At 46.7% G+C, this 10021-nt stretch overlaps 1 protein-coding gene across 1 annotated transcript; it reads left to right on the forward strand.

Moving 5' to 3' along the window:
- Positions 1 to 371: 371 nt before the first annotated feature.
- Positions 372 to 3133, forward strand: LOC113007373 (uncharacterized). Its single transcript, XM_080292741.1, has one exon. The coding sequence runs from the start codon at positions 424 to 426 to the stop codon at positions 2758 to 2760; it is 2337 nt and encodes a 778-aa protein (XP_080148867.1). The 5' UTR covers positions 372 to 423; the 3' UTR covers positions 2761 to 3133.
- Positions 3134 to 10021: the final 6888 nt, after the last annotated feature.

A 10021-nucleotide genomic window follows, 5' to 3' on the forward strand; every position in this document is an offset into this window, starting at 1 on the left:
TCCTGGGTCGGTGACCCAGTATTTTCAGTTCTTGTTCACTGTTTATCTACTGCCTGTTCCACTTCCTGTTTTATTGTGTTAGCCTTGGTCTGTGTGCGTTATGTTCAGTCCTCTTCCCATTAGTTCATTATGTTCAGCTGTGTACTCACCGGTCTCTCATAATCATTATCACCAGTCTGTGTATTTAAGCCCTCTGTTTCTACCCATTCACTGTCGTGTCATTGATGTACATGTGATGATGTCGTTCAGTTCAGTTCAGTCAGTCGTCCAGCCAGCCATTCAGCCAGCCGTCCAGCCAGCCAGCCAGCTTCTACCTCTGTTCTGTTCATCCACTCCTTATAATAAACCTTCACCAGTCTTCACCTACCTGCGAGTCCTGCGTTTGGGTTCCTTCCTCCTCGCCTCCACACAACGCCTGACAGAATGACACGACCCGTGCCACGAAGACACGTTAGGAACCCAGCAGACTCGGACCTCTATGAGCGGCAGGAGGTAGCGCTCTCCTTGTGGGCGGAAAAACTCAAGGAGAGACAGCGGCTCTTCGCGGAGCGAGAGCACGTCTTCGAGGGCACTCGCTTGGCTCTGGGCGGGCCTCGGAGACGCCGCGTTCCCCCACCTGCTGCCTCACCTGCACCGGAGCATCTGCCGCGGAGAGTGGACGTTTCACGCCGCGCTTCGGCCGCTCCATCTCTCGCCACTCCGCTCCACGCTCACACATCACCTGCCTCATTCACCGGACCTTCAACCTCGCCACGGCACAGCGGCTCCGTCTTCCACCTCGGCTCAACAGAGGCTCCCGTGCCAGAGGCTCGGACGTGTACCCCGCCCGCTTCCTCCTCCCGGAGAAATCGGCGCACACGCCGCCATAAAACGGACTACTTTCAGCCACTCCCGATGGTGAGCTCCAGTGACTGTTTTTCGCACTCACCATCTGATTATTCACTCAAAACGCACAATAACCCCATCTCTGATTCGTGGGATGTTTCCCTCCTGGAGGATTCTGTGGACTGGGAAGATTTGTTCTGCTCTGCTCTCCCAAAGACTGTAAATAGTGGTGGCAGGAAGACCAGAACAATCCCCAATAAACCTGCTAACATCACACACCCAGTCATTATCTCCACTCCCGTCAGTCAGTCTACCCCCACACCAGTGCCAGCTCCCAGGAGGAGGGCAGCTGCGACCCAGTCTACCGCCACACCCGCTTCGGTTTCTCGAGTGGGGGTGACTGGTGTCCAGCCACCTCCCGTGCCTGTCCCAGCGCCTAGGCTGAGGACGGCCAGGATCCAGCCTGACCCCCCTAGAGACTCAGCTGAGGCTCTCCAGCCAGTGCCCTCACGCTCTGGAGGCACGGAAGAGCTAATCAGTCCACCACTTCATCCACCTCCTGACCCAGCCTTTCACGCACTAGCTTTATCCCTGGTTAGGCTGGCTGAAGTGTCCCCTGCTCAGGCACCGGCCTTACTAGCTCAGGCTGTAGCTTTATCTCCCTCATTAGCTCAGTCTGTAGCCCAGCCATTAGCCACACCAACCTCAGCTCCGTCGTCAGCCTCACCTGCTGTTCAGCTTCCACTCCAGTCAGTTCCCTCACCTGCTGTTCAGCTTCGACTCCAGTCAGTTCCCTCGCCTGCTGTTCAGCTTCCAGCCCCGTCAGTTCACTCACCTGCTCTCCAGTCCGCTCCTGCCCAGTCACCCGTAGCTCAGTCTGCTCCTGCCCAGTCACCCGTAGCTCAGTCGCCTCCTGTCCAGTCAGTAGTCCAGTCGCCTCCTGTCCACCAACCTGTTCAGTACCCAGAGCCTGCTGTGAGCTACCCTGCTGCCCAGCCAGGGGTTTCCGCACCCGCTGGCCCGGCCGCTCCTCAGCCAGGGGTTTCCGCACCCGCTGGCCCTGTCCTGTGTGTGCCAGGGGCTCCAGTGCCCACTGGTTCTGAGACCGTTTTCGCTGGAGGGCCCGAGGAGCCCGTCCGGCAACCTTCCTCGTCAGCTGGGGGTTCAGGAGAACCGCACCAGCCTCATGCCTCGTCAGCTGGAGGGCCCGAGGAGCCCGTCCGGCAACCTTCCTCGTCAGCTGGAGGGCCCGAGGAGCCCGTCCAGCCACCACCTGCGGCTGCCTCGCTGTCACCCAGCTCTGCTTCTGCCTTGCCTGGTCCGGCCTCAGGCTCGGCCTCTGCTTCGCCTGGTCCTACAGCTGCTCCTCAGTCTCCGCCGCCTCCCGTGCCGCCTCCCGTGCCGCCTCCCGTGCCGCCTCCCGTGCCGCCTCCTGCAGCTGCTCCTCGGCCGCCCTCTCCTCGTCGCCGGCGTGGTCGACCACCGGACCGCCTTCGCCTGAGTGGCCGCCGTTGCCTTCCGCACGGCCGGCCCCCCGACCGCCTTCGCCTGAGTGGCCGCCGTTGCCGTCCGCACGGTCGGCCTCCCGAACTGTGTCCACGTCGCCGCCGTTGCCGTCCGCACGGTCGGCCCCCTGAACTGTCTCGTCTCGGCCACGTGGCCGCCCACCTGGACTGTCTCTGTGTGGACTCCGTCCCTCCGTCCTGGGCCCTCTCCGCCCGCCCTGTTCTGGGTTTTTTTTTTTTTTTTTTTTTTTTTTTCTTCTTTTGGCCGTCGGGTGCCGGCCTTTGTCGGGGGGGGTACTGTCAGGGTTCCTGGGTCGGTGACCCAGTATTTTCAGTTCTTGTTCACTGTTTATCTACTGCCTGTTCCACTTCCTGTTTTATTGTGTTAGCCTTGGTCTGTGTGCGTTATGTTCAGTCCTCTTCCCATTAGTTCATTATGTTCAGCTGTGTACTCACCGGTCTCTCATAATCATTATCACCAGTCTGTGTATTTAAGCCCTCTGTTTCTACCCATTCACTGTCGTGTCATTGATGTACATGTGATGATGTCGTTCAGTTCAGTCGTCCAGCCAGCCATTCATTCATTCATTCAGTCGTTCAGCCAGCCAGCCATTTTCTACCTCTGTTCTGTTCATCCACTCCTTATAATAAACCTTCATCAGTCTTCACCTACCTGCGAGTCCTGCGTTTGGGTTCCTTCCTCCTCGCCTCCACACAACGCCTGACAAAGGTTCCAAAACCAAATTTGTGTAAAGTTGCAAATAGAAATTTCCAGTTTACTCTGTCAAACACTTTTTCTGAATCCAGAGATAATATTGTAGTTTCAATGTTTTTACTGTATGAGTAGTCTATTAAATTAAATAATCTATGTGCGTTGATGAGTGCTTACCTTTTATGAAACCCGTTTGGTCAGGATGTATTAAAAAGGGGGGTTATTTTCTCTAACCTCTTTGAGAGAGCAGATTATTTTAAGGTCTACATTTATAAGGGATATTGGACGATAGCTTGAGGGAAATACAGGGTCTTTGCCTGGTTTTATTAGGAGATTAATGTTTGCAGAATTCCTATTTGGTGGAAGTCTGCCATTCTTCCTTCTTTGATTTCCAGCAATGTTTTGTAAAAACTGGTGCTAGAATCGTCCAGAATTCTTTGCAGAATTCTGAAGGGAAGCCATCTGGACCTGGAGCCTTATTATTGAGCATACTTTTCAGGGCTTCCTGGAATTCACCTGATGTCAGTGGCGAATCCAGTGCAATTGCTAGAGCTTCTATGACACGGATTCTGAAAGGGACTCAGGCGCAGCCCAGGGTTTTCCTTTAAGCGAAAGACAGTGCCTTTATTCACAGTGAACACAACACCAGGTGACTTTGTACAATGTGCAGGGAAAAGGGGGTCCAGGTCGCCGGGGTCCGTGGGGGAACGGGGATCAGGGAAAAAGTGCTCCACACTCTCTGTACAGAAGTTCGAAAATCTCCACCTCAGTCACTCCTCTTGTAGTCGGGTTCCAGAAACCATCTATACAAAGAAAGGTCAGGTTAGTGGAATAATCACAAAATGGGTTACAGACTCAGGTTTACAGATTTACTAGTTGACTGACGCTGATAGCTCAACGATCCAGCGAAGACTAGCATAGATCCCCCATCTTAAGTACTACTGCAATCAGCTGGAATCAGCGGTGCGGTGATTAGAGCAGGTATGTGGGCCAGCAGCGGGAGCCCACAATGAGCATCGCCGTGACGAAAGAGAGAGAGCAAAACCAAAACAAACATATCGCCTAATAGAGGGTCGGCCAGCGAGGTACAGGGACCATGACAGTCTAGTAATTTTGGAAGAGTTATGTTGTCCAAAAACTGATAATTCTTTTTTTTAGATGGGTTTATTTGTGGTGGATATAAAGGTTTACAGAAATCCCTGAAAATGTGGTTTATTTTCTTTGGATCATATATTGTGTTCCCAGATACATCTTGAACGACACATATAGTTGTTTTTTTCTTTATTTCTTCTTACCTTGTTAACTAGAAATTGACCAGATTTATTACCATGTTCAAAATTTTGTTAGCGTAGTCTTTGTACTAATAATTTATTTTTTTAATAATGATTTCATTTAATTCTAGGGTTTTTTTGCGTATTTTGTTCAATGTTTCCTGATCTTGGTGTGACACGTAGGCTTCTTCTAGGGATTTGATGGTTTTTTCTGCTTCCTCAATATTTTTGTTTTCTTCTTTCTTTTTATGTGGTGAGAAAGAAATAATTTTACCTCTCATCACAGCTTCACCAGTTTTACTTCATTATATTGCATAAATGTCAGTTACAAGCTTAAATATAAAGTTGAAAAAATGTAATCGCAATTAATTACAGACAATTTTGATATTAGTTAGTTCCATCCATTTTCTTCCAATTATCTGGGGCCGGGTCACGGGGGCAGCAGCCCTCTCCCCAGCAACCTTCTCCAGCTTGTCCAGGGAACACCAAGTTGTTCCCAGGCCAGTCGAGAGAGATAATCTCTCTAGCGTGTCCTGGGACTGCCCTGGGGCCTCTTCCCTTTCTTAAAGATGGGGACCACCATCCCTGGTCTCCCAGTCCAGGGGTACTGCCCCTGATCGCCATGCAACATTGTAGAGACGCGTCAACCAAGACAGCCCTACAACATCCAGAGCCTTCAGGAACTCTGGGCGGACCTCGTCCACCCCAGGGGCTCTGCCACCAAGGTGTTGTTTAACTGTTAGTTAATTTTGTTAACACACACACACACACACACACACACACACACACACACAGTACCAAACCGGTTTCAAAAGTACCGGTTTGGTACTGGTATCGGATAAAACCTAAACGATACCCATCCCTAATCAAGACAAAGAAGCTCCTGACCATGCATGGAAGGTTTGACCCGAAGTCCAGCACCTTGGGACTGTATGTTAAGCAGAAGGAAGGAGGCCGGGGACTGGTGAGTGTCAGCACCAAAGTTCAGGATGTGGCAACGAACATCCACGAATACATCAGGAAGATGGGCCCAAATGACCACAAGCTCAGTGAATACCTAAGGCAGCAGAAATCAAAGAAAGAGGAGGAGAAGGAGGAACCATCACAGGAGGACAGGCCCCTGCACGGTGTGTATCAGATAGAGGAGATATAGGAGCAGATAGAGGAGGTGGCTGACATCCAGAAATCCTACCAGTGGCTGCACTGAAAGACAGCACAGAGGCACTAATCATGGCAGCACAGGAACAAGCTCTGAGCATAGGATCCATAGAGGCTGGGGTCTATCACACCTGGCAAGACCCCAGGTGCAGGCTGTGTAAAGATGCCCCAGAGAAAATCCAGCACATAACAGCAGGATGGAAGATGCTAGCAGGCAGGGCATACATGGAACGCCATAACCAATTGGCCAGCATAGTGTACAGGATACAGTGGTAATCGGAGCACTAAGTGTGGTGACTCCCAAACTATGTGAGTGGCTTGAGCAGATCCCAACAACAAAATAGGAGATCTCTGTCCAGAAGAGCGCAGTCCTAGGAACAGGTAAGATACTGCGCAGGACCCACAAGCTCCCAGGCCTCTGGTAGAGGACCCGAGAAGGGAATTATTTATATATTTATATAAATATAGAAATGCCCATTCAACTGTAGCTGAATCCTAATTTTATATTTGATATGAAATGTAATAATTCAGCTTTAGCTTGGCAGGACAAAATTTAGGACACGGAAAGTGAAGATCAAAAATCAAGAAACAGATCAGACAGAGTTTACTGATAGTAATCCATAGCAACAGACCCGGGGGTGATCCACCCTAAAAGCTGTTTCTACACCAGTCCATGACTATTTCAATTTCTAATAATTCCAATAATACTACTAATAAATTCCAATATTTCTGCCTTTATTGGCTAAAATGCGTAAAAAGAGAACAAACCTCTGGCACAACCAGGTCAGGGCAGCCATGACCTGCTGTGTTTGGACAATCTGGGAACCCATCGATTAGTCTGCTGACTTAGATTCTGGATACAACGCACAAGTTTTCTGGGCTTCTGGTTTATCCAGCAGATATCTGGGCAAGAAATCAACTTCCTGCAATTGCTCGTTGTCTATGAAAGCACATGTCTAGATTATATTTGATGATGCAATGCATTTTCAGCAGATGAACTCTTTTGCTCTCCTGACAGACTATTGCTTGCATGCTGTTCAAATGTGATTCGTCGGGAAAAATGAACAGAAATCTTATCCTGTGATTCTGGATTCAACATACTCAGATACAAAATCATTTTGTTTAGATAGGAGAGAAAAGAAGGTGACAGAAAGATGAGGCACCGTGACTGATTCATCCTCTATAAACATCCACAGGAAACTGATGGAAACCTGTCCAACAACATCAGCGTCCTAATGAGCCGCTGCTAGAAGGACAAAATCCTGACCTGACATCAGTCCAAGTGTCTGGTTAAATGTAGTGAAAGGTGTTAAACAACAAGTGCTGCTGGAAGAGTTTTCATGAAGAGAACATTAACACTGTGAATGAGGGATGGACTTTGACTCAGTTTGACACAATCTGTTTTTCTTTCACTTTGAATAAATGTTTTTGTGGGACTGAGGATACATTTGTTTACATTTGGAAGTTTGATGTCATCTGTTCCTCTTGTTTCTGTCTTAAAACAGGATGAAAAATCTGTTTAAACAGAAATAAATCGAATTGAATTTCTGACAGCAGTAAATAAAAATGGTCCCTGAGCTCAGTATGTTTGTGACTCTGAGATGGAGGTGAAACATGTGAAGCTGGGCTGTGGTTTACTGCTCTCTTCCTGTCACAGACACTGTTTGACATCTGTTCATCTGTTGGTTTTTGTTCAGGCTGCAGGGATCATTTCTCACTGTGGGGAGCTCTCTTCAAACAGGAGCAGTAGTAGGTGGCTGAATGATCAGGTTTAACTTTCTCTATCTTCAACTCACAGCTGTTCTGTTTATTCTCAGCTGAAAAATCATCTTTCTGAGGATGACCGTATCTTTTATCTATGTCACCATTTGTTTTATGAATATCAAGAATCACTTTGAATGTTTCTTTTTCTTTCTTCTGGTACCAGAATATCAGGTTATAATCACACTTATTAATCCCTCCACAGCTGAAGGAGACACTTTGTCCAACTCTCCTGGTCAATGTTAAATCGTCCTGAATCAGCTGTTCTGCTGCCATGGTAACCAGTGCTGTAGAGACACAGACAGATAAATGAAGGTTAGTGTGACAGTGTTTGTTACAGGTTGACTTTGTTGGCTCCTGATTGGCTGGAAACACTCACCTGAACACAGACAGCACAGAGCAGCAGCTGGGAGGAAAAGCATTTTGTGCAGTGGTGTTTCCTCTGGTGAACCTGGGGAGAAGTGGCGCTCTGATGCAGCTGAGGCCAAACAAGGACGAGCTGTGAGATCAGACGAGGGCCACGTGGTTTCTAACAGGTCCTCAAAGCTCCCATCAGCCCCTGCGGCCCACAGATAAGACTGCTGCTGCTGATTGACAGCTCAGCTGAAGCTGCTGTGGTTTCATCGTCTTCATTTCAATCTGACAGCAGATCCAAAAATCTGGGTCACATGATGCACAAACACTCAGAAACATTCATGTTGCTGTGAATTTAGTAACACACACTGTTATCTGTGGTTTAACAGCTGTGATGAAAACACTAAATATAACGAAACTACAAATAAATAGAAAAATCTAAAAATAATAATATGGTTAAATATTTTAGAAGTTCATAAATTGCACTCAAAGTAGTTAAAAAAACAAAATCATATATAACAACATTTAGAGTAAAAATCTTATTTGAAACAAACACATGTGGTTCTGTTGTGTGTTTAAATATGTGCACACTGTGGTTCTGTTGTGTGTTTAAATATGTGCACACTGTGGTTCTGTTGTGTGTTTAAATATGTGCACACTGTGGTTCTGTTGTGTGTTTAAATATGTGCACACTGTGGTTGTGTTGTGTGTTTAAATATGTGCACACTGTGGTTCTGTTGTGTGTTTAAATATGTGCACACTGTGGTTCTGTTGTGTGTTTAAATATGTGCACACTGTGGTTCTTTCCCACATCTTCTAATGTGTTTTGTTCCAAGTTGGTTTCAGACTGAAGGATTCATTAAAGCCTTTTTAAGAATCATTCAAATGATGATCATCAATTCTAATATCTATAAACAGTAATAAAAACAGGGCTGTGTTTCACGTCAGCTTCATTTATTTGTAGCCATGGTTAGATTTCATCTGCAGCAGGCAGTCATCCACCTTTACACACACATTTACACAACAGTACAAAAGTACTTTTTGATTCCTGAAAGAGAAATAAGACAAATGTTGCCTTTGTATCATCTCTGATATGGAAGGGATCATTTGAAGATGTGAGTGAAGGACACAAATATTTGGATCTGGTGTTGTTCTACATTTTAGGACTAAAAGACAGAAGGAAGAAAGTGAAAGTGACTGTGCGAGGCGTTGAAGTCATGAAGTCAAGTGGAGGCCGCTGACTGCTGTTACTTTCTGCTGTACAGGTTCAACAGGGACTCACAGTCAGCCTGCTAGAACATTTGGATGAAGAGAAAAAGGAGGAAAAAGACTTTGAGGGACAAATCCAATAAGATCAGCATGTTTTGAATGTGGGAATACAACAGTTTCCTCCACCATGACACACACTGGAGCCTCTTTTTGCTCACAGCTTCACTGTTTGTCTCAAAGTTCAGTTTGGAGGCCAAAATTGTTGCAACACATTTGTAAGTTTGCACTAATTTCACTGTGTGACCCTTAATGGATGTAATCAAAGAATCAGTCAGTGAAATATGAAGCTGTGCTGTAAGTTTGGAGGAGAAAAGTGTCTGAGTGACTTTAATGAGGTGAACACATGAATACAGAGCATTGACTGACACGTACACACTCCTTTAATGAGTCGCACACATTTTTGTGACTTCATGAAATGTCAAAAATGACACAACAAGCTGCGAGCACATTATTGTGTGTTTGCTGTTTGTGTGCTTTGTTTGCTGTTATGATAGCAGGCATACAGCCATGTTCTCAATGTCTCAGCTATCATTGATTATTGCTGCTCTTCCTCTTCTATTAGGCACTTCAACTCAATGAATGACACACAGAAAGATTTCATGACTGTGTTCTTCACAATAAGGAGAATATGTTATCTGCATCTGAATGACTCATGTTGCCTTGTTTCTACTTTGTTTGCATATTTCTGCTTGTTGGAAAGGATTTTCTGAATCATTCAGTAGTTTTTGTAATAATAACGACATTTAGCAAGACTTCAAAATGATTCTCCAACATTTGCTGTTCAGACTTGATCTGTTCTTACGTGTGTGATATCCAGAATGAAAAACTCAGCTCAGGTAATAAAATGGGAGCTGAGCAGACTGCAGGGGCTTCATGGTCTCTCCTTTGAGTCCATTAAAGTTCATTTGTCAGCTGTGAGTTGAGGATTTGAGCTGTTTCTCTCACAGGTGAAGAACACAGATCCTTCCTGGAATCATTCTTGAAGCAGAGTTCCTGCTTGTAACTGTCATTGTGTTATTAAAGTGAAAGCCACAGCTAACGGTGTGGAGGCTGCAGAGCAGAAACCCACACAGCCCGTCTGCTGCAGGAGAGCAAGTTTGGATACAGTCAGTTTGTGCTTCACTCACACGGCTTGTTGTTGATCACACAATGAAAGTAGAATCAAA

Source organism: Astatotilapia calliptera, chromosome 18, assembly GCF_964374335.1.
Source record: "Astatotilapia calliptera chromosome 18, fAstCal68.1, whole genome shotgun sequence".
NCBI lineage: Eukaryota > Metazoa > Chordata > Actinopteri > Cichliformes > Cichlidae > Astatotilapia > Astatotilapia calliptera.

What these genes read in the sequence shown, in the direction of transcription:
- LOC113007373 (XM_080292741.1), top strand. Translation starts at nt 424, where the DNA reads ATGACACGACCCGTGCCACGAAGACACGTTAGGAACCCAGCAGACTCG.